Genomic DNA, 26,819 nt, shown 5'->3' with positions numbered 1-26,819 from the left:
CGCTTTATCGCATAGACCTTTCCCAAAACTATAACTTTTCATTTAGTATTTTTAAAAAAATTCGGAATTGTTAAAAAAAAACATGAAAAAACAAACGCCATTCAAACAAATTTTTTTTTAACTTATCCGAGGTTCATACGACAGCGGCATCTATAATAATTAAAATCCATCTATTTTTTATGTTTCGGATCACCAGGAGGGTTGGAATCATGCACGTCAGGACACCCTCTTTTTTTTTGAGCCCCCACTTCGACTGCTCATAACTTTGTGAATTTATTTTTTTTCTTTAATAATTTTTTTTATGTAATAATAAAATATCAATAAACAAATGATAAAAAAAATCGATAGTAAAAATATTGATTCCTTTATACAGCGCTTCAAAAACCGGGCAAAATTCATGCTTCTACAGTAGAATACCCCCTCTTAAGGGGCACAACCTAGTGTAACCGCCTAAAAAAAGGTGATTTTTGGGAAATTATATTAAACAAAATGCTTCATCAATCATTTCAAAATTTTAAGAACATATTTTACACATGTTTTAAGAATTCATATTATAAGTGTTGAAGAAAAAAATTAAATATTTTTTAAGTTATCGTCGATCTCCAACGGCGCGAAAAAAGGCCCTTCACTGCTGCAGTGATTCCAGCTTTCTACATGAATGAAATTAAAAAAAAAAATTCTCGATAAACTAGATAATATTGTCTGTAAAATGACCTACCATAAAAAAATAATCAAAAATTGACAAAATGGCGGCGTTTTTAAAAAAAAGTCTTATTTTACCCAAAATTTTGGTCGTTTTTGGACTGCCAAAATTCGATTTTTGATCCGATCATTTTACGAAGAGCTATATATAGAACAAAAAAAATTCGATAGTGATCGGATCATTTGTTTTTGAGTAATCGCTGCAGCAAATTCGGAAAATGCTGTTTCGAGAAAAAAGCGTTTAAAGATAAAACGATCTTTGTACTATAACTATATATATACTCTTTAAATGGCTACACTGCAAATGTTGTTGTGTGAATCAAACACAAAAAACGTATTAAAAACCATAAAAAGCGCGACATCATACACATAAGGGAGTGGTATTACATAAAGGATGTTTTTAATACGGCGATCGTTTAAATTATCGCTCCAGGCGTGTAGAGATATATCCATACGGCGTGTAAACAAATGCGCCAAGTCGAATCATATGCAATGAATGTACGCACTTACGCAGTTCCATATGAACTAACCCTACTTTTAAATTTGTTGATGACAGATGTATAAGTGCGGAATTTGTGAATGTTATTATCAATTAAAATAGAGCGTATTAAATAATATTTTATTTGTAATAAACAATTTGGTTCGGTTTTTAATGAATACATGAGTGTGGAATCTTCGAAGAAAGTTATAGAATGATGTATGAAATGAAAAAGTGAAATAGTAAGTAAGTATCAGTTTTAGATTTTATACATGATCTGAATTATTCAATATTTTTATTGTAAAATAAATTACAGTTAGAAGAAATGATTCCATTGAAATTGCTTCTGAGAACTGTAACTTGATAATTTAATTTCTCTTCAGATGCAAAGTTTTGAGGTTAGTTTGAGGTTGAATATGTAATTCTCAATTTGTACGATATGTCTTAATTAATTTATCATTATATTTTCAGATATGAAGAAACAATCAAATTAAAATGAAAGATTTACAGAAATTCATTAAATACATTAAAGGCAGGAATGTATCACAAGTAGAAAATTTATTCAGAATTTACTGAGTGATCGAAGGCCCTAGATGGAAAATGAGGTTCAACGAATAATTGGTATAATAAATAAATTTTCTTCACTCGAATATAGTGAAATGGCAATAGTTTTTCTAGTGTTGTACTATATTTTATTTATTTCATGTTAGGTGTTTTAGAGGTTTTGAATTCAAAAAGTTTAAATGGAAATCTTTTGATAAATACAATATGACATGATTGAAAATCTCACGAATGTATTCTCTATAGAAAGTAAGAATGCGAAAATAACTTTTATTTCATTTCATTGAAGAAAACAACTCCAAATTTGACAATAAAAAGTTAATTATTAAAAGAGTAATGCATATGCAATTTTGAGTAATGCATTTATTTTTTGATGGTGATGGTTTACACATGAAATTATATCTCGAGCTATCATTGTAACGGATGACAAAATAAGATGGAAATTGATAATCGGATAATAGATTTTGGATGCTTTAACAAAGATCTTAAACCCATGCTTTTCAAATGCATTAAAATATATTGAATAGAAGCACAAGACCTGAAAGCATAGAAGCAGAAATTTTGAAAGGAAAATTCAAAGGTGATAAAAAAAAATGATAGTGTTAATAAAACTGTAATGAAAATAATAAACAGAGGAGCAAAAGGAAATCATTGATTTGTTGTGCTCTCATACGATGGACCTGTTTTCGGCCAAACTAATTAATTATCATTATATCGAATTAGAAATATTGGGAATAGTAACAAATAATAAAACTTTAACATTGAACATTTTAACATACAAAAAAAGGCAGATAAACTATTTTAGATACATTTAGATAATCTTATCTGTGATTTTTGTTATTAATTATATTTCATGTTAAATTTGTTCAATTATTAATTACATATAATTAATATTATCACTAATTTAATTTCAAAAATAATTTATCAAAATTATTGTAACATAAATAGTAACAATATTATAATTTTTGTAAAATTGTGATTTTGAATTGGAATATATTAATACATATATAACCTTATTATTTTATAATGTCTATTTATTTCAATAAGATATAGTCTTTGTGGTACTACAAAGCGTAGATTATAATTATTAATATTAAACATTCTTCAAATAAGCATATGGTTAACCCGTCGGGGCGGTTTCATAATATCACACCCGACCGGTGTGTTAGTCAAAAACACGCCAAAAAGTAGATCAAAGGTGACTACATACAAATATCACCCCTTTTCGTGTTATTGTACGCGACATACGTTTGCAGTGTATGATTCAAAAACTATTTAAGATATCGATTTAAAATTTTTACATGGTATTTTTAAAGGCATAACCTATTGAATTATGAAAAATTTGAAAATTCGATTTTTTTAAAAATTTCACACTAGGTGTGCCCCTTAGAAAAATTGCTAAAAGTGTGCAAATAATTGACTTGGTCAATGAATATTGAGATGCCGCAACTTTTAAAATGGTGACGATAAATCCATACCAGTTATTTTCGACGAATAATAGTTCAAATTTTAAATAAATCACGTGTATTTGCCATGTCGTCCTTACCTAACACAACGCTTTCTCATACATTTTTACTTATAATTAGCCTTGGATATGCACGGTGAGCATCACTAACTAGGCCAAAGTGATATTTTTCCTTAAGCGAGTTGCGAAAAGATAAAAATTGAATACTTTTATTATATTATCATCATCGTCCATTCTGGTTTCAGATTCAAGTACTTACAAAAGGAAATTCGTCTACCTTCGAAAATACCCTCAGGAGCCATATGGGCTCCATATAGGGCTTATAGAAGGTCTCTTATCGGTACCAAACCCCCCCTGACCGAAGAAACATCACAAACGCCCTTAAATACGGAGCAAAGGGCCAAGGAACCAAGCCAAGGGCCAAGACCTACAGATATATGTTAACGACAATATGTAAATTAATGTTTTGTATCATCTGTAATATATGTGGGTGGAATGATAAAGAATAGTAAGTTTTATCTTATTCCCGAACATGCAGCTGGTGAAACTTGTCCCACAATTTTCTGTCCACATATCTGGGAGCACGGATCAACCGATTTGAAATATTTAAAAAGCAAAGCAAAGCAAAGATTTGAATTATTCAAAAACATTCAAGATGTATTGATAATAATGCGGTGATTGGTTGTTGGAAAAGACAGGCCCAGCCGTTTCAAAGCTTCCGATTCGAATGATTCAAAAAACATTTTGCAGTTTGAAGAATCGATTAGTTTAGGAAAGTAAAAAATTTTTTGTCTATTTTTTTTAATTTACCATTTTTTCACTGTTTAAATATGAAAAATGATTCGGATTTTAATTTTAATGCTAGCTAAAATTCTAAAACCCTCTTATATACTTCAGGTAAATAAATTTAACTTTGCAAATTAGATTATATAATTCTTAGAGATATGAGATATGTTCTTTTTTACTTCTATTTACTTTTTATATAAACATATATAAACGTCGTCGTCCAATTTATTCTTATATTTATAATACGAATAACGAATGTTACAGTATTTATAATAAGCTATTCGAAATCATTTATTATTCCTTGATTCTATTTAATTACGGAACGGGAATTTTCGCCAATTCGCTTAAAGGCACGATGCCATGCACCACTAATTACATTATTATTATGTTAAGAACAAATATCACAGTAAGCAACAAAAATTGGTCAAAAATTAAACAATTATCTGGTCTGATCCTGATCACATCTCTATCTCACTATCACCAACTTTATATATAAAAAACCCAGACTCGGTTTAAATTGCTTACTTTCAGTTTATTATAGCAACTTTTATTCTCACGTTTCATACGGCATCCAATTCTGGGGTTTTTCATCCGAACTAATTAAAATATTTAAGCTTCAGAAAAGAGCTATTCGAATCATTTTTTCCTTGCCCATATTTAAAAAACACAATATTCTAACTGTCCCATGCATTTATCTGCTGGTAACATTATCTTTCATCAAAAACAATTCGAAACTTTTTGATATGGCTTCGTCTTCCTCAAACTACAACACTAGACACAAACTTTCAATGCAATTCAGTGGAATCTTCGAAGAAAGTTATAGAATGTTGTATGAAATGAAAAAGTGAAATAGTAAGTAAGTATCAGTTTTAGAATTTATACATGATCTGAATTATTCAATATTTTTATTGTAAAATAAATTACAGTTAGAAGAAATGATTCCATTGAAATTGCTTCTGAGAACTGTAACTTGAAAATTTAATTTCTCTTCAGATGCAAAGTTTTGAGGTTAGTTTGAGGTTGAATATGTAATTCTCAATTTGTACGATATGTCTTAATTAATTTATCATTATATTTTCAGATATGAAGAAACAATCAAATTAAAATGAAAGATTTACAGAAATTCATTAAATACATTAAAGGCAGGAATGTATCACAAGTAGAAAATTTATACAGAATTTACTGAGTGATCGAAGGCCCTAGATGGAAAATGAGGTTCAACGAATAATTGGTATAATAAATAAATTTTCTTCACTCGAATATAGTGAAATGGCAATAGTTTTTCTAGTGTTGTACTATATTTTATTTTATTTCATTTTAGGTGTTTTAGAGGTTTTGAATTCAAAAAGTTTAAATGGAAATCTTTTGATAAATACAATATGACATGATTGAAAATCTCACGAATGTATTCTCTTAGAAGTAAGAATGTGCGAAAATAACTTTTATTTCATTTCATTGAAGAAAACAACTCCAATTTGACAATAAAAAAGTAATTATTAAAAGAGTAATGCATATGCAATTTGAGTAATGCATTTATTTTTTGATGGTGATGGTTACACATGAAATTATATCTCGAGCTATCATTGTAACGGATGACAAAATTAAGATGGAAATTGATAATCGGATAATAGATTTTGGATGCTTTAACACAGATCTTAACCCCATGCTTTTTCAAATGCATTAAAATATATTGAATAGAAGCACAGACCTGAAAGCATAGAAGCAGAAATTTTGAAAGGAAAATTCAAAGGTGAATAAAAAATGATTAGTGTTAATAAAACTGTAATGAAAATAATAAACAGAGGAGCAAAAGGAATCATTGATTTGTTGTGCTCTCATACGATGGACCTGTTTTCGGCCAAACTACTATTAATTATCATTATATCGAATTTGAAATATTGGGAATAGTAACAAATAATAAAACTTTAACATTGAACAATTTAACATACAAAAAAAGGCAGATAAACTATTTTAGATACATTTAGATAATCTTATCTGTGATTTTTGTTATTAATTATATTTCATGTTAAATTTGTTCAATTATTAATTACATATAATTAATATTATCACTAATTTAATTTCAAAAATAATTTATCAAAATTATTGTAACATAAATAGTAACAATATTGTAATTTTTGTAAAATTGTGATTTTGAATTGGAATATATTAATACATATAACCTTATTATTTTATAATGTCTATTTATTTCAATAAGATATAGTCTTTGTGGTACTACAAAGCGTAGATTATAATTATTAATATTAAACATTCTTCAAATAAGCATATGGTTAACCCGTCGGGGCGGTTTCATAATATCACACCCGACCGGTGTGTTAGTCAAAAACACGCCAAAAAGTAGATCAAAGGTGACTACATACAAATATCACCCCTTTTCGTGTTATTGTACGCGACATACGTTTGCAGTGTATGATTCAAAAACTATTTAAGATATCGATTTAAAATTTTTACATGGTATTTTTAAAGGCATAACCTATTGAATTATGAAAAATTTGAAAATTCGAATTTTTTAAAATTTCACACTAGGTGTGCCCCTTAAGAAAAATTGCTAAAAGTGTGCAAATAATTGACTTGGTCAATGAATATTGAGATGCCGCAACTTTTAAAATGGTTACGATAAATCCATACCAGTTATTTTCGACGAATAATAGTTCAAATTTTAAATAAATCACGTGTATTTGCCATGTCGTCCTTACCTAACACAACGCTTTCTCATACATTTTTACTTATAATTAGCCTTGGATATGCACGGTGAGCAACACTAACTAGGCCAAAGTGATATTTTTCCTTAAGCGAGTTGCGAAAAGATAAAAATTGAATACTTCTATTATATTATCATCATCGTCCATTCTGGTTTCAGATTCAAAGGAAATTCGTCTACCTTCGAGAATACCCTCAGGAGCCATATGGGCTCCATATAGGGCTTATAGAAGGTCTCTTATCGGTACCAAACCCCCCCTGACCGAAGAAACATCACAAACGCCCTTAAATACGGAGCAAAGGGCCAAGGAACCAAGCCAAGGGCCAAGACCTACAGATATATGTTAACGACAATATGTAAATTAATGTTTTGTATCATCTGTAATATATGTGGGTGGAATGATAAAGAATAGTAAGTTTTATCTTATTCCCGAACATGCAGCTGGTGAAACTTGTCCCACAATTTTCTGTCCACATATCTGGGAGCACGGATCAACCGATTTGAAATATTTAAAAAGCAATCGTTTACTATTGAGAAAACAGAGCATCCGATTTGAATTATTCAAAAACATTCAACATGTATTGATAATAGTCCAGTCATTTGGTCGTTTTGCCGGTACAGTACTCCGGGAATTCTGAAAATTTGTTATCTTATAGATTTTGAGGTGCTTTTTACGAAAATCAACTTTGCCACCTCAAATTTGAATGGCAAGTTGCCGCCATATAGGAAAAATGGCGTCAAAAAACAGCTTTTTTAAAATATCTCCTTTCTGGCTGATTCTACGATAAAAGTATCTATGTACGAATTAAACTAGATAAAATTTTCTACAATTCCTTAAAAACCGTTTTTGTGTAACATTGATAGTTTGTGAGTACGGCCACCTCAAATTCTTTGCTGCTCTCGCCGTAGTATCAAATTTGTCCATATATGACCGCAGTTTGAACTTGATCACATTCTTTCTAATAAATAAATATTTTCAATGTTAAATTAAGCGAATAAGATCTAGAAATAAAATAATTCAAATGTTTTTCTGTTTTTTTGCTAATTTTTTAGGCAATGGCAATGGAAAAGTAGCTATAAGTAAGTAGCATGAAGTGTTAAAAAATCAGCAAAAAACAGAAAAATATTTGAATTATTTTATTTCTAGATCTTATTCGCTTAATTTAACATTGAAAATATTTATTTATTAGAAAGAATGTGGTCAAATTCAAAGTGCTGTCATATATGAACAGATTTGATACTACGGCAAAGCAGCAAAGACTTTGAAGCGGCCGTACTCTCAAATTATCAATTTTACAAAAAACGGTTTTCCAAAGAATTGTAGGAAATTTTATCTAGTTTAATTCGTACATAGATACTTTTATCGTACGATCAGCCAGAAAGGAGATATTTTTAAAAAGCTGTTGTTTGACGCCATTTTTCCAATATGGCGGCAACTTGCCGTTCAAATTAGAAGTGGCAAAGTTGATTTTCGTAAAGAGCACCTCGAAATCTATATGATTACCAATTTCAGAATTCCCGGAGTACTGTACCGGCAACAGCCTTTTTTTGCACCAAATGACTGGACTATAATGCGGTGATTGGTTGTTGTAAAGACAGGCCCAGCCGTTTCAAAGCTTCCGAATCGAATGATTCAAAAAACATTTTGCAGTATGAAGAATCGATTAGTTTAGGAAAGTAAAAAATTTTTTGTCCATTTTTTTTAATTTACCATTTTTTCACTGTTTAAATATGAAAAATGATTCGGATTTTAATTTTAATGCTAGCTAAAATTCTAAAACTCTCTTATATACTTCAGGTAAATAAATTTAACTTTGCAAATTAGATTATATAATTCTTAGAGATATGAGATATGTTCTTTTTTACTTCTATTTACTTTTTATATAAACATATATAAACGTCGTCGTCCAATTTATTCTTATATTTATAATACGAATAACGAATGTTACAGTATTTATAATAAGCTATTCGAAATCATTTATTATTCCTTGATTCTATTTAATTACGGAACGGGAATTTTCGCCAATTCGCTTAAAGGCACGATGCCATGCACCACTAATTATATTATTATTATGTTAAGAACAAATATCACAGTAAGCAACAAAAATTAAACAATTATCTGGTCTGATCCTGATCACATCTCTATCTCACTATCACCAACTTTATATATAAAAACCCAAACTCGGTTTAAATTGCTTACTTTCAGTTTATTATAGCAACTTTTATTCTCACGTTTCATACGGCATCCAATTCTGGGGTTTTTCATCCGAACTAATTAAAATATTTAAGCTTCAGAAAAGAGCTATTCGAATCATTTTTTCCTTGCCCATATTTAAAAAACACAATATTCTAACTGTCCCATGCATTTATCTGCTGGTAACATTATCTTTCATGAAAAACAATTCGAAACTTTTTGATATGGCTTCGTCTTCCTCAAACTACAACACTAGACACAAACTTTCAATGCAATCGACGGTTTAGGTATTCAGCTTATGAATAAACTCTACTCAATATCCGAAACTTAGACAGCAAAAAACTTCATGCTCTCTTAACTTTTTAAAGGATTAGCTTTTTATGACACTACTGAATTTTTTCGATTTGATTTCAATAACTATTTTCTTGCATAATCCTTATCATTTATCTATGTAGTCTGATCATTTGATCGCCTGTACAACCATGTTTTTTATTGCTATTTTATTAATTCAATTTTTACGGTTTTGAATGAGTATAACTTTCAACATTGTGAAAGAATTTTGAGCTTGACTGGTGGTCAAATAGACTTTAATATGATGAACTTAATTATGAATCAGTTCTTTTTTTCAGAAGCGAAATTCGTACAGCTATTATGATTATTAAAAAATTATTATCCTTTTAATATTAATTATGAATAAGCTTAACAATAGCCTGAAATAATATCTATTATTATTGATTACGGCTTGCTTATGATTAAATAAATAAATAAACTAGTGGGGTGTATGGCATCGTACTTTAAGGCAAATTGCTGGAACTTCCCGTACCGTAACGAAATATTCGAGGGATAATTATAATTAATTTATATTTTATTGATCAAGTCGAATATTTACACATATCGGGAAGTTCATGTAACTTGCCTCAAGGCTAAATACGAAACCAACTAGTTTACCCTACTGGACGTATTTTCCAAGAAATTCGTATACTGTATGTCTTGCAGAACTTATTTTATAAATTAAACACTATTTTAATTTGATTCAATTTATTTGCCAAATAATTGTAACGGAGTACGGAAATCACAATGATATCGATTTACTGATAAAAGGTACTATCGACCTGAACAGTTATAATCCCAAAATCTATCTATTGAATGCTAGTTACTGCTGGTACTGATAATACTGCAGCAGCAGTGTTGACTAGTGTGAACAAAAATAATGGTGTTACCATATACAATTCTTTCCATACTCCCACTCGATGCACAATTGCATCCAAAATTAAATAAACTTAAAGTTAAATCTAGTAGATAATATCTTAAGTCACATACAAAATAAATATAAGTTTCTTAATAGCAACTACAAAACTTAAAGTAATTAACTTAGCTACATTCAAAAAATCATACATTTTTTCTAATACAAAATACAATTAAATTAGTTCACATTCAAGAAATAACACAAGATACAAATATTTGTTATTTACAATATTAATCATTAATTGGCAAAGGCACTAATTTATGAATAGGTCTTGTGTAGGTTCCATTTGAGGTTTTAACTTCTGCCACTCGAACTTTACCATCACGACCATAATTTAAATTAACAATTCTAGCCAAGCACCATCTTAATGGGGGAAGGTTATCCTCCTTAATCAAAACTATCGAGTTTAATTTCAAATTTGGCTGATTATCTGACCATTTATTTCGTTTTTGCAAATAAGATAAATAATCCTTTGACCATAAAGTCCAAAATTTATCTCGCATGGCAGTTAATTGCTTATATACCGTTAATGAATTTAATTTATCAAAATTTACGTTTGGTTCTGGGATTGTAGTTAAAAAATCTCCAATCAAAAAATGACTAGGCGATAAGTACTGAAAACTAGAAACATCATCTGTTATTGCCATAAGAGGACGTGAATTAAGAATTGCTTCCACCTGTAATAGTACTGTTAAATATTCCTCATAAGTTAAACAGGAGGAGCCTATTATCCTTCGAAGGTGATATTTCATAATTTTAATACTTCCTTCCCACAATCCACCAAAATGTGGGGAATGAGAAGGAATAAACTTCCAAGTTATGCCCATTGTCGCAGCTTGGTTAATTATATCTGTCTTGAAGGATTGTTTACTAAAAAGATTCCGTAGCTCTTGCAACTCATGATTAGCGCCTATAAAATTCGTTCCGTTGTCGCTATTTATTACCGAACATAGACCTCTACGAGAAACGAATCTCTTTAAAACACAAATAAATGATTCTGCTGTGAGGCTAGTTGTAATATCTAAATGAACAGCTTTAGTCACCATGCAAACAAACAAAACAATATAAGCCTTAATTCTTGGTGCTTTCCTTAATCGACTCGATCTTATCGTCAGCGGTCCTGCGTAATCAACCCCAACATTAAAAAAGGGCGTTGAAATTTAACTCTATCAATGGGTAAACTTCCCATTAATTGAGAGGCAGTGACAGCTTTAATTTTTGCACATTTTACACATGAGTGTATTATCGCTTTTAGCTCTCTTCGCGCGTTCAAGGGCCAATATTTTCGACGAATATTTGCTAAAACCGTTTGCGTGCCCGCATGCATCAACCTTTCATGCTCTTGTTTCAATAAGAGTCTTGTAACATAATGTTTTTTGGGCAGAATTATTGGGTGCTTTTGTTCATAAGAAACATCAGCATTTTCTATCCTACCACCCACTCTCAAAAAACCTGACTTATCTAAGAAAGGATGAAGCGATTTCAATTCCGACATCAATTTAAGACTAGGAGTATGTTTACTATCTTGCAGATTTTTTATTACTTTTGTGAAGGTTTCTAACTGAACCAATTTTAAAATTACCTTCAACGCATTATCTAATTCTGGGACCGATAACGTATTGTGATCACCACGACCTATCGACCTTTTAATACAAGGGTTCATTCTTAAGCAGTAAGCTAGAACTCTAGTCATTTTCCTTAGCGAAGAGAATCGCTGACAGAAAGTATCAAGAAAAGAACTGCTGTTTTCTTTAACTAATAGAACTCTTTGTTCGGGTAGAACAGCGTCTAAAGAAGGATCAACATTTGGCCACCTATCAGTATTCTCAGACAACCAACTTGGGCCATTCCACCATAGCTCACAAGTTTTTAATTGATCTGCGGATAAGCCTCGTGAAATTAGATCTGCTGGGTTGAAATCAGAAGGCACATGTCTCCAGATTGTGCCGGGAGTAATGTCAGTAATTTCTCCTACTCTATTGCTCACAAAAATATGCCATCTATTTGGATCTCCAGCGATCCACGACAAGACAATATTCGAGTCACTCCAAAGTAAAACCTTTTCAAAATTTATATCAATGTTATCAATCACCCTTCTGAACAACCTAGCCAATAATAATGCAGCACACAATTCCAACCTCGCTAAAGTTATCGGTTTTAAAGGTGCAACTTTTGATTTCGCACACAGTAGTTTCACACTCGTAGTTTTATCTTCATATGTGGTTTTAACATAAAAGCATGCTCCATAAGCATATGAAGACGCATCAGCAAAACCATGAAGTTGAATACTTATAATACGTTTGTGATGAAAAACGCAACGATCAATAACTAAGTGTGATAATGTCCCTAACTTTGTGGCAAACTTGAACCACTTATTTTCAACGTTTGCAGAAACACTTTCATCCCAATCTTTCTTATCTTTCCAAAGTTCTTGTAAAATCAATTTTCCTTGTATAACGACAGGTGCGATCAGTCCTAAAGGATCAAAAATTTGTGATATCACAGATAAAATAACTCGCTTTGTACAATTATTAAATTTAAAAGTGGGAACTGAAATAAGAAAGTGATCCTGTTTTGGATTCCATAATAAGCCTAAGGTGTTAATAGAATTTTTATCGTCAGTGAAGATAGGGTTATTAAATTCTCTCAATTGCAAAGGAATATCATTTAAAAAACTTGGAATATTTGAAGCCCATTTATGTAAGCAAAAACCGCCTAATTCTAATAACTTAATTAATTCAATTTTAGTACGCTGTAAATGTTCTATACTATTAGCACCAGTAATTATGTCGTCGACATAAATGTCCTCTAAAAGTACATGTGAAGCAATCGGGAATGTGGCTTTTTCTTCAAAGGCTAAATGATTCAAACATCTTATCGCAAGATATGGAGCTGAAGCCGTTCCGTAAGTTACAGTTGTAAGCCTGTAACATCTTATTTCTTCCGAAGGAGAGTCCCTCCAAAGAATCCTTTGATACTCCTGATCGGCTCTTTTAATATTTATTTGTCTAAACATTTTAATTAAATCAGCTATGAAAACAAAAGGCTTCGATCTGAATCTTAGCAAAATGCAAAATAAATCCTTCTGTAATTTTGGACCAGCTAGAAGGATGTCGTTAAGAGACTTTCCCGACGAAGTTTTAGTCGATGCGTCAAAAACAACGCGTATTTTATTAGAATCTGAATTTTTAAAAACAGCATGATGTGGCATATAATAATGATTATGACTGGTGGAAGAATCAAAGGTATCTAAAATGTCCGATTTTGGAATATCTGTTTGAACGGCGTGCCCCATAGAAATATATTCATGAATAAACTCACGATAAAGTTTATATAAATTGGGATTCTTGTAAAAACGCTTTTCTAAATAAAGAAATCTCTTATGTGCAACACCATATGAATGACCTAATTCTCCTTGATAATCTGGTGTAAAGGGCAAGGCAACTTCAAACCTATTATTAATTCTAGAAACACTAGATAGAAACTGCTCTTCACAAATTTTATTTAAACCATAAAGGCGCATATTTGTCTCAGGTATTTCTTCCAAATTCCAGAATTTAACTAAATTCTCATTTAATTTAAAATTAGAATGTGTTATCAAACCTACATATTCCTTAGACCTTTCAACACTATTGTAATTGCCCGAAACAATCCATCCAAACTTAGAGTTACGTAAAATCGGGTGATAACTTCCTAACCTAATAGAACCCTGCTGTAAAATGTCGAAGAAGAGTTCAGCTCCTATCAACATATCTATAGGGCTTGAAATATAAAAATGAGGATCTGCTAATTTAATGTGTGAGGGAATATTCCAATCGTTTATATTAATATCAGCGGACGGCAAATTACTAGTGATTGATTTTAAAACAACAAAATCTAAGGTTCTAGAAAACGTAGAAGCATTTGAAAATATTTTTATAGTAGCTGTTTTATTACTAAATAACGAATGTCCATGTAAAACACTTAAAGAATTTGATACTGTATTTAGAGTGCAATTTAACCGGTCGGCAAGTGACTCCGAAATAATATTTATTTGACTACCGCTATCTAATAATGCCCGTACATTGAATGATCTACCAAATGAATCATAAACCCTTACAATGGCAGTAGATAACAAGGTTTGAATGTTATTTTTACAATTAGCTAACAAAATCGTCGGTGGCTTATCAGAAGGCTTATCTACTTGGTGACTAATCTGATCACTTTGTGCACTGTGTAGCAAAGTATTATGCAATTCGGATTTGCATACCCTACATGAACCCGTATACTTGCAACTTGCTAAGGCATGAAAACCATCCAAACATTTCTCACAACAATTATTTTTATTTGCAAATTTCTTGCGTTCTTGGACAGACAATTTTTTGAATGCGTCACAATTAAATAATGGGTGATTTCGTTTGCAAAATGGACAAATTCGCTTGGATTTTTGTTTACTAATGAAATTAACGGGTTTTGAATTAAATTTTGATTTACTACTAGAAGGTTCTGATCTAAAAGTCGCCTCCAAGGCTGAAATACGTGATGTTAAAAATTCAAAAAATTGTTCTAAAGTAGGCAAATCTGTATTCCTATGTAAATTCCATGCCAAGCAGGTTTTATCGTCCAACTTTTTTGTGAATAAAAATATAAAGACTAAATCCCAATACTTAGCGTCATCATAGACTGATTTTAGTGATAGCACCTGTTGTCGAGCAGTATTTAAAAATGAATTTAAATGTTCAAACGTATCTCTAGTTAAATTTGGTAAATTAAATAATGATGACAAATGTGCATTAATAATGAAAAGTTTATTATCATAATGCTGTGTCAATGAATTCCAAGCTATGGCATAGTTTTGGTTTGTCATGGTTAAATTCGCTATCAATTTAGACGGGCCAGAAGACAATGAACCTTTTAGATAATACAACTTTTCTACATCTGTTAAATTTTTGTTGTTATGTATTAATGAAATGAAAATATCTTTGAACTCAACCCATGAATTATATTCGCCATTGAACCTCGGCAATACTATGTCAGGTAATTTAACCTGCGGATTATTGGGTTTTATTATATTATCAATAGCTTGTTTGTTATCAACGGTGTTATCTTGGACTAATTCGTCAATCCTAGTCAATAAATCTAAATGTTTCTCACAATATTTGCGGAATTCAACTGAGTACTTCTTGGGCTCGAGCAATTCTAATTCAACATATATTTCCTCGATCCGATGAAACATTTCTAGTAATTTCTGTTTGCGTATATTTAAACCGGCAATATTATCGCCTTTAAAGCTAGTAACATATTTAAATATAATGTCAAACGTAATTTCTATCTGTGACCTCTGTTGCAACAATGTACTTAAGTCGGCCATTTTGATTGAAATTAAATTATTACTTCAAATTAAATTTATAAACTAATAACAATCGGTATAAAGAATGAAAATATGAAAACAACTTTGAAAAAATAATATAATATTGTTAGGTAAGGCCACACGAGTATAAACTTCAGACCTTAAGCTAACTATAATGGATGTCGGTCGCGTAAAATGGCGTCAAACAACAATGAAACCTACAAGCCTACGACCTTTACAACTCAAAATTTATAACTATAATAAGCAATTACAATACAATGAAATAATTATAATATTCACTGTAGGTAATGTCAAATAAATAAATGTCAATAGATATCACTTCTACAATGTCACCTCATGAATTCTTCCAAGTAATTCCTTTGGGACACGTGGTAGACTTTCCACAGCTCCTTAACTCCGCATATGTCACTGGTAGACTCGCGACACTTCCTGAACCCCAAGTTCACTTAGGCCACGTGGATGATGTCCACAGTAATTCGGCAGCAAATTGCACGTGTCAGCATTCAGCAAACTGCAGCTAATTGCACGTGCACGTATTGCACAAAATTGACGTAGTGCACAAATTTTAGAATAAAATGTATATTCTGCAGCTCAAGATCTAGCCAAGATCCGGTTGAAGGACCAAAATTTTATGGACGTATTTTCCAAGAAATTCGTATACTGTATGTCTTGCAGAACTTATTTTATAAATTAAACACTATTTTAATTTGATTCAATTTATTTGCCAAATAATTGTAACGGAGTACGGAAATCACAATGATATCGATTTACTGATAAAAGGTACTATCGACCTGAACAGTTATAATCCCAAAATCTATCTATTGAATGCTAGTTACTGCTGGTACTGATAATACTGCAGCAGCAGTGTTGACTAGTGTGAACAAAAATAATGGTGTTACCATATACAATTCTTTCCACCCTACAATTAATTGAATTTATTGAATTTGTATTATTAATAATGTTTCAAATGATTATTTAATAATGAAATGTATTATTATTATTATAAAATAGACATACAAAATCCAAATTACTAACATTTCCATTATGTAATATATAATAACATGTTCTGTAATATCTGTAGAAACATGATCGTACGTGTTTTTAATGAAAATATGAATTTATTCTTCAATGTTAATTAAAGTCCAAGATCTTTCCATGAACGCGTAAGCACGCCATTCCTGGACTTTGTCACGTCCAATACATAATATATGGAGTCAAAATTATTTGTATAAACGAGTGAGTCTTAATGTCTAGTCTAGAGTAGTCTTAGATATCTTAAGTGGAGATTATGTCTGTTAATTAAAAGAAATAAATACAGTGTATAATACTACAAGTGGATTTTATATTGGAAGCCAGAAGTCTATCTCTTTCAGCAAATACCTTACTGAAAGGACCCATTACTCTGAAGAGAGCTATTATCAAACCAGTAAATCAAACATTACTCCTACTGCTGGACCCAAGGCACCAGGAAAGGGTTAGACGAGTTATTACTATTGATCTGAAGCGTGGATCTATCAACATCGGACCTCCAACCGATACCTAAACAAAACTACCAACCACATTATATCATTTCATATTGAATAAATAAATCTTCTCAAACAAACAAACAAAACTAAAGTTTATTGCAGAAACAGTGTTGCCTAATGTAAACAAAAAGTAATGGTATGTAGCGAACTTCCAATTGATCACCTTAAGAATGGCAACATCTTATACCATGGCCAATAGCAGGCGTCCACGTGGTTAAGGTTTCGGTATAAAACCCAGACGTATTAACGAATAATTCTCACTCTCCGCTTATCGCTTGATTACTGTAGTGTAAGTAATAAGAAGAAATATATATTATTATTTACCAACATTTGTTGAAAGTAACACCGAGAAACTAATACAAAATCATAAACGGTTTACAAAATCTATGCCATCAATCAATACTAATTGCGTAAACTGTAAACTAATAATTTACTAAATTCATTCACCATTCAAATGTGAAACTTTTAAATCTTTAACCGTCGAAACCGGCTTAGCAAAAACAAAACAATTAAATCTGTGCACGAACTGTAAGTAATAATCATATTAATAATCAATGTTTTTCAATAAAAAGATGTAATATTTGTAATGCAACTCATCATACACTATTACATACTGATACAACAAAACCACCAACACAACCTTTGCAAAATATTTCGTGTCACAGTGAAAACGAATCAAGTCAAACTTTATTGTCTACTGCTTTAGTTCAAATTTTAAATGTTAATAATGAATGAAAGACATATAGAGTTTTACTTGATTGCGGCTCTCAATCGAATTTTATAACTAAAGAATGTGTTGATGAACTTGGATTAAACAAACAACCAGCAAACATGCAAGTCCGAGGCATTAATCAAACTTCTTCAGAAATAAATGAGAAAACGAGAGTGACTTTAAAATCATTAGTAGGAAATTATACGCTAGATTTATCGTGCTTAATACTTAATAAAATTACATCGGACATTCCGGTAATTTCATTCAATTCAAATATTCTATATATATATATATATATATATATATATATATATATATATATAAGTTCATAAACGAATATATCCCAGTTAACGTTTGACACTCAACCGAGTAGCATCGTTCTAAATATTTAATTGTAACTACTGGTTAGTTGCGTAACTAGTGTTCGTACATTATACTATACTTGTGACACATGCGACAGACATTATAAGTGTTGTGAAATAGTTGAATAAACTACTTTAAAATTTACGTTTTCTTTTCAATTAATTAATTGTTAGTGATTTTTAGCAAATAGTGAAAATTTGTGTTAATAAATAGTGAACCCCTCTGGGGTTCGCTATGAATGAATTACGAAAAATGATCGCTGAATCAGCCAAAGTACTTGCAGATGATTCAAATACAAACGCTCAATACGTCAATAATTCAGTAAGCCAACAAAGACAAACGGAAAGTGTTCAGTTACCAATAAATACAGTGACATCAAATATGCAAACCGAAAGTGAAGCCAGTAGTGTTGTTAAAAATTTGAATCCGTGGCAAGTGCTCCCAAGCCCGGGTGTAAAAAGAAAGCGTCTCAACAATCAAAATGAATCTATTAGATTAGTCAACAGATTTAGTTTATTAACGAATCACGAGCCAATACCCGTTACAGTTGCTGATCCAGTTAAAAAAATACATCCACCCCCAGTATTTATTTATGAAGTCATTGATTTTCCAGATATGATAAACGCTTTAAAAACCGTTTTGAACAACAACTATACAACTAAAACTATGTCTAATAATAGCATAAGATTTAACTTTTCGACAATCGAAGATTATAGAATTTTTGTCAAATTTCTTCTAGACCACAATATAGCGTTTCACACGTACCAAGTACAGACTGAGAGAGCCTATAGAGTAGTTTTAAAATATATGCACGTCAAAACTGACGTTAGTGAGCTAAAGAAAGAAATCGAAGGAAAAGGTCACCAAGTAAGGAATATAACAAATATTCTACATTTTAGGACAAATACTCCACTTAACATGTTCTACATAGATTTAGAACCTAAAAAAAAACAACACCGAAACGTTTAAAATTGGAAAACTTCTGAACCAAATAATCTATTTCGAACCTCATGTTAGAACAAATGATATTCCGCAATGTGGACGTTGCCAATTGTATGGCCACACTAGGTCATATTGCAATCGTCCGTTTGTATGTGTTAAGTGTGAAAATGATCACTGTACTAAAGCTTGCAAAAAGCCTTCTGGATCACCTGCAGTCTGCGCTAATTGCTTAGGATAACCCTCTGCAAATTACAAAGGTTGTCCCTACTATCAAAAACTTATGAACGTTCATATTGACAAAAATCAAATAAATACAAACAACTCTGTTCCTACTCCGAGGAGTGCTACCTCCAGAATACAAGTCAATAGACTTGTCAACTCTCAACATATGTCCTACTCACAGGCCATTAAATCGCAAAATTCAGTTTCAACATCTGAAAGTCAGTCCAATTCAACAATGTCAATTCCTGGGTGAATTTAAAATGATGTTTAATCAGCTGATGCAGCAAAATAGCATGATTATTAATATGTTATCCACTCTTATTAACAAAGTTAAATAGACAAAATGGCTAAATTCATTAGGATTGGTTTATGGAACGCTAATAGGCTAAGTCAACATAAAAACGAATTAACAGTTTTTTTCACTGAAAATAAAATTGACTGGTGAGTGAAACACACTTTACCAAATTCTCAAACCCATTTATACCTCATTATAGTCATTATCACACACCTCATCCAGATGGTAGTGCCCATGGAGGTACAGCCATATTAATCAAGTCAAATATTTCGCATTTTGAAATCCAAAAACACAGTGAAGATAACTTGCAAGCAACATTTGTACAAGTTAAGTTTACGTCTTATGTCGTCACACTATCGGCTGTGTTTTGTCCACCACGGCATATAATAAATTGCTCGCAGTTTTGTGCATTTTTCTCAACCCTAGGACCTAAATTTGTCGTTGGAGGCGATTTTAACAGCAAGCACTCTTATTGGGGATCCAGATTGATCAACCCTAAAGGTAGATAATTATATGAAGCAATTCATCAATGTAACTTTAAACCTCTTTCTACAGGCAGTACCACTTATTGGTCTACAGACACAAATAAAAAACCCGATTTGTTAGACTTTTTTGTTTTGAATGGCATTAATACCAATTTCACTGAAATTGAAACAAGTTATGATCTGTCTTCTGACCACTCTCCCATAATAGCTAGTATATATTCATCAGTAATTAACATTCCTCATACTTTAAAACTTCACTCAGCAAAAACTAATTGGGAGACATATCGCAGAATTGTAGAAGAAAAAATCAATTTACAAATAAGGCTTAAAAACCTTTCGGATATCGATAGTGAACGTCTTTCTAACCACAGCGTTCAGAGAAGAAATATATAACAATATAATACAGTAGAATAAATAATAATAAAATTAAATTCAATTCAATATATCTAGGAATAACTGATACTGGAAGCAGTCGAGTTTCGGCAACCGAAGCGATCACATCGTTTAAAATATTTATTTAAAAGTATTATTTTGATTGTAGTTCTTAGCCTTATTTTAATATTTTATTAATTGATTGATTTTATTAAATTGATATTTTATTAGAAATGGAGAGCATTCAGCCAAAAAAAGCAATAATTGCTCATTTGAACACATTATTAGAAAATGAAAGTTTAGTACATTAGAGGCAGAAGGAAAACATCTGAAAGTACACAAACTAGTTCTATCTGTTTCAAACTGCACTTCTCAAAGTATTTTTTTAGTGCCAATTCAAAATTATTATTTTTGTAATAAAATATCAGCGAAAAGACAAAAGTGTTCTGATGGAGAAAACTTTAAACTCGATGGCGATAGACATATTGTAATAACTAATGCGGTGTTATATTACATTTGTGCGGACCACAAACCGTTTAATAATGTAAATGGTAAAGGTTTTATTAAACTTCTGAAAACGATTGATAGTAGCTACAAAGTACCATCGAATACCGATTATAAAAATCTTACGACTACGAAGTTCAATTTAATGAAATTTTCATTGAAGTCCGAACTTCAATCAAAAAATTTTTGATAGATTTAATGTGTCGGTGCGATATATGCACCGACACATTAAATATGGTCAGCAATTTTTGAGTATAACTATCCATTATTTGAGCGTTAAAATTTTAAAATTGGCTGATTTAGGAACTAACAACATAAACATAAACAAGGAAATGCATACAGGAAAAAATAACATCAGAAATGGTGGATTGGCAGCCAGATGTTAGTAAGTTAACCGCAATTGTCACAGATAACATTAGTAATATGGCACATAATGCAAGTGATAAATATCAGTCGCATTTTGCCCATGCCATTATTCTAATCGCCCAAAAAACCATTTCGGATTTGGAAGTAACAAATGTTATCAAAAAAAAAACAGAGGTATCGACTACCGACAAGCTGAGAAAAGCACAAATCGAAAGCATAGGGTAACCAATCAAAATTAATATTAGACGTTAAAACGAGGTGAAATTCCTGTTACAAAACAAAACACAACAGGTACCGTTTTCAAATTACACTACCATGGTGTGTCAGTGATAATCATAGTCGCTTGTCATGTTAGAGAGATTTGTGAAGTTGGCACTATATGTGGCACAAGTAATTAAACTATCAGCGGCTGAAATAGAAATAATAGGTGCTATCAAATGTAATACCAAAGCTATCAAATATACTGCAGCCGTTAAAGTACAATACTCGGAAATAGCTATCAAGTATCAAATAATCTGGAGATAGCTATAGCAACATTGCTCGATCCTAGGTGTGAAAAATTTCATTCCAGAAATGAAAATACGTGCGCGAACGCAATTAAAGCATTGTAAAGCAAAAATTATTTGCACACTTCAATAACAAATTTTTATTTAGAAGCCACATAGAAAGAAAATAAGGGTACATTACTTAAGGTTAATGTAGCGTATTATATTTTGACATTTCTATTTTATATAAACTTGAGGTAGGTTTTAAGAAAGGCGTGAAAAAGATCACGAGTTGTATGCACCTTGTAATTTTGTGCAAATTATTCAAGAATTTGGAGTAAAAAAGCCGTACAAAGTGAAATAACTGGATTACATTTTTTTCAAATTACTCCGATTTGGTCTGGTAATGTAACTGATGATCACCAACTGTTTTACAACAATAAATGAAAAAAACAACAAATAAACTGTCAAATTTCGATATAATATAACAAAAAAGCTTATAGTTTATCATTTCATCGATTTATTTTTGATTTTAATAGAAGTGCTGACTCGCAAGGTATTTTTTTTAGAATTTGCAAAGTCTGAAATGAAAGAAGCTGTTTGTGGAAGAAGGTGAACGATTAACCAGACAGCAAAGTGAGTGTTCAGTTTGGCATGAACTTCGTCCAATGTGTCCAGAAAACACAATGGACTGCAAAAATGAGTTTTCACAATTATCAACGAGCTTTATTTAAAAATACTGTTGAATCTCTATGCCTTCGAGAACAAGGTCACTGTTTACTTCCCTGGTTCGGAATTACCGAACCGAATTTACCGAAACGCGAGACATTTTCTCTCATGTTAAAAAAAAAACAAATTTAAGAACGCAAATTACAGATGCACATTTAAAGATCAAATAAAACTGTGTGTTACAAAGCTTAAGCCAAATATACAATTACTGTCAAACAAAAAACAAAGTCTAACTTAGTGAATAAACAATATTTTTTACATTTTTTGTATATTATTCTATATGCATATTACTTTCCTTCGGTCTATCTATGATATAATGATCAATGTTTTTTCTTAATATTCTATACTGTTTTTCTAAATGAGTTGCAATCTGAAAGCGATTAGCAAACTTATGATGAAATCGACAAAGACTAACTCACAACACCTGACCAATCATGAACTGCAAGAATTTTAGGATAGTGCATGTGGATTAGGATTACTGAGAATACCACGAAAAAAAGCGTCGTAACGATTTAAACATCTAATGAAACAATTATTGATGCAGGAGACAAAACGTATATCCAAAACGTTCAACAAAAAATTGGTTTTGTTTTGCATTGCTTTTCATTAAAACCTTGAAGCTTTTTGTACCATAAACATAATCTGAAATATGTCTTTAATATACAGAAACTTGTGAAATAGCTTATAAAGTCATCGAAACGTGCACGTGGATGTTACTTTTTCTAAAATTTATATATCGTTCAGAAAAAAATTAACGTATTCGACTAGAGTTTATATGAGACAAGCAACGACATGAAAAGACAAACTTCACTTTCGCGATGTGCAGTATCACGTATGGGCAAAATTAAATCTTATGTGACGTTACATTTGTTAATTATATTAATAAACAGACAAAAGAACAAAAGAACTATAATCACTAATTATATTATATCACATTAAAATTACCACATTGAAATATTTAAATTGTAATATTTATTTGTATGTGTTGTTTGTTAGTATTTGTGTGTTGATAGTTTTCGATGTATAAATATTGGTAAAAAAGAAAGAAAATACTATCATATCTTACGTGTTACATTGTGTTGCTCATTGAATATATAAAATTGTTTAAATGTTAGTTATTGCATCAGTAATTCCAACTATCAATTGTCGAGTGATTACGAATGCATTTTATTCAATATTACCATTTCTTTATAGTACATCCATGCTGCATGATATTCTCAACTTGTTTCGTGTATCAATTTCACAAATTTGGATATATATTATACAAATGAGTAATTTGTTGAAGATTGAAAAGAACTTGTACCAGAAATCAGGTAAGTCAGGTCCAAAAATTTTGTCATCACATTTGAGTTGGACAAATCTATCTTCACTACCTTGAATAATTTCTGAAAGTCTTAAAATATCTTCGTTTGACAATAAATAATATTTGATCCATGATTAAGAAGTCCGAATAAATTAAAAATATCCTTCTTATTGATTATATATGAAGGTGATGGAAGGTCAATTAATACTACTATTAATTGTGATGACACTTTTTCCGCATTCCTCAAAATACCATTGAATGTGCTAAAATTCCTTCTTCGGTTATCATTTCATTTGATATATTGTATTAATCTAGGAAGGTAAACAATCTCTGATGTTCAATGAAAATGAGTCAATATGACAAACACAGAGCGGTGTCTTCCTATTTGATTGAAAACTATTTTCATAATCACAGGGATAAACAGATTATTTGAATATCTTGGACTGTAATGAAAGCTTACAAAGATTACATATAAAAAAGATGTGTCGAATATTTGGGCACATCAAAGCAAATAAATCATTGCTATCATTACAAATCAAGATTTTATTTACATCGTCACAGTTGAATGGGTACTCATGAACAAATAGTTCAACAAAATTCTAATGAACTTCAACCATAAAGTTTCTGATCATATCTCATATGATTGATAAATCAATTAGAATATATATTAATTTCAAATTGTGCGGATAACACCTTGCATAACGCACTACATCTTCGTACATTGTGTACATATTTGAATTAATATTGATTCCTTCCATGACATTTTTTATTTTTCTTATTATTTCATGTAGAACCAAAGCTGTGTACCATCAGCTTTATACCATATTCATACCGTCATTCATCATGAAATAAATGTGTACTTCTGATAAATATGAATCATTTTGCTTACTACTGTCAAACAATTTAATAGATTAAATATTTAAATTGTGTAATTTCCAGTGATACGCAATTGTTTTTATCTAATTGCCCTTATTAGTATTATCCATCATTCATTAGTAATTGTTGTTAAAATTAATATTATTGTATCTATTTTTGATATAACTGCAGTAGTATAATTAATAACAGTGTTTTCACTTCAATTCACTAGTCCATTAAAATTCGCTTCACTATAACATCTCTTGTTAGTAATATTTTCAAATTTGTTGTTTGCATTAAACAAATAAAATTTTGTTTCAAATCCCATGCTTTTTAACAATTTTACATATTCAAAGACCACACACACATCTCGAAACGAAAAGCATAATTCGAGAAAACTACCGACACTTTATGATTGACAACACAATACATAGTTTTAACACTTTGGAAAATTGTATTTGAACTAATTTAATAACACATTTTTAGATTTATTTTCGCTCAACAAGAAACTCATGAACAAATGAAAATATATACGTTCATATAGTAGCACATAAAATTAAACTATTTAAACGAGCGAAACATTTGTCGCTCGCAAACCAGTTTCGAGAAATTGTTATGCTTTTTATATGGTGGTCTGCCTTGCAAAACTCTATCAAATCGATATACAATATTATTTAAATTTAACATTTGAATAAATTTTACTGGTTAATATATTTCAGGTTTTGTTTTCTATACTTTATATTATCTAAACTTTTCATTATCTTTTATATAAGATTGTGTAATCTAACATTTTGGGTACATGATTTGTCGCCTCCTCAAAAATTGCATTTCGCTTAAAATCTATAATTGTTACTTTCATAAAACACGAAGATTATGGATTAAAAAATTGCATATAATGAAGTTTTGAAACGAAAATCGCGCTCCTGATGAAAACATTTGCAAGTTTTTGTTATTTAATTATAGTTCTATATTGCTGTAATTTTTGCTGTGATATATTTATAATTGAAGTATTTATTCCAGGAGTGTACTAATTAATTATTGTCATTCTGCAAGATATGATGTTCCACAATTTATTATTGTTCCAATTAATTCTTTTTCGAAAATAACTCATATTTATTTTTACACTAACATGCTTTGTTACAAAGAAACACTCTCTTGACATGTTTTTGTTTGCGTTTTGTGCATTAATTACTTGTGTGTTTTGTGAAGAAGAGTCAAATTGGAACTCGAAACGTATGGATCTAATAATGTATTTTAAGAAACATATCTTAGTTTTCTTCCTTTTCATTATCTGGATAGACGACTGTTAAAAAGTTTGTGTTATCTATAAATGAATTTCTTGGAGGGCGTAACATCAAGAGCGGTGTAAGATATTCGATACAAATTGGGAAACATTTAAAACATATTGGTAATTTTCGTAGAGGAAGAGAGTATCAGTTCGCTTATTAATACTAAGTTTGTCTAAGAAAATAAAAGTCGATTCCGCATAGCGTCTTTGTGAGACTTTCGACTCATGATAAAGAACCTTTGCGTCATAAAAATTGAACGTATGGTTGTTTAGTTTTAAATGTTCTGTGATCATCATTTATCGTGTTGTTTTGAACGTTTAATAATGTTCTGTTGTTTCGCCAATATAGCATATATATATATATATATATATATATATATATATATATACTAGATGACCCGACAGACGTTGTCCTATACTCACCTCTACGTTTTTTTAATATTCTATACTAATATTTATACCGTTCAGTTAAAAATAATCATTATTGTTTTTCGAGTTACTATTTACACCAATACATGAGTGATGTTAAATGTAGTACTGTTTCAAATGAAATGATTATTTTCAATTCCCACAGTTAACACTTTAATTATCCCTTTAACAAATACTAAAATATATTCAGTATATTAAAAAATACACTACACTGCGATTTATAGAACAAATTTATTTCCAATAGCTCAGTTTATTTTATTGAATTTAAGGGTTATACAATATTTTTAGATATACCTGTAGATGTGGATGTTTAAATGAAAGATTTTTTGTTTATTCACGGCTAAAACATTGATTTTTCAAATTTATTTATCACCATGTATTTATTATCATAGCATAGATACAACGTGTTGAAAATTGAAATCTTTTAAAAAGTATAATAAAT

General features: G+C 30.6%; 2 protein-coding genes across 2 annotated transcripts; both read right to left on the bottom strand.

Annotated features, from left to right (window-relative positions):
* Positions 1 to 10,381: 10,381 nt before the first annotated feature.
* LOC113378065 lies at positions 10,382 to 11,197 on the bottom strand. The gene has a single exon (XM_026618611.1). The coding sequence runs from the start codon at positions 11,195 to 11,197 to the stop codon at positions 10,382 to 10,384; it is 816 nt and encodes a 271-aa protein (XP_026474396.1).
* Positions 11,198 to 11,262: 65 nt separating this feature from the next.
* Positions 11,263 to 15,501, bottom strand: LOC113377981. Its single transcript, XM_026618497.1, has one exon. It carries the CDS (start codon positions 15,499 to 15,501, stop codon positions 11,263 to 11,265), a length of 4,239 nt encoding a protein of 1,412 aa, XP_026474282.1.
* Between the last annotated feature and the right edge of the window lie 11,318 nt (positions 15,502 to 26,819).

This window comes from Ctenocephalides felis, unplaced genomic scaffold (assembly GCF_003426905.1).
Source record: "Ctenocephalides felis isolate EL2017-DRISC unplaced genomic scaffold, ASM342690v1 CF-g0.4_SCAFFOLD_00145, whole genome shotgun sequence".
Taxonomy (NCBI): Eukaryota; Metazoa; Arthropoda; class Insecta; order Siphonaptera; family Pulicidae; genus Ctenocephalides; species Ctenocephalides felis.
The sequence above is the reverse complement of the archived record's forward strand: the minus strand, read 5'-3'. Positions and strand labels throughout refer to the sequence as shown.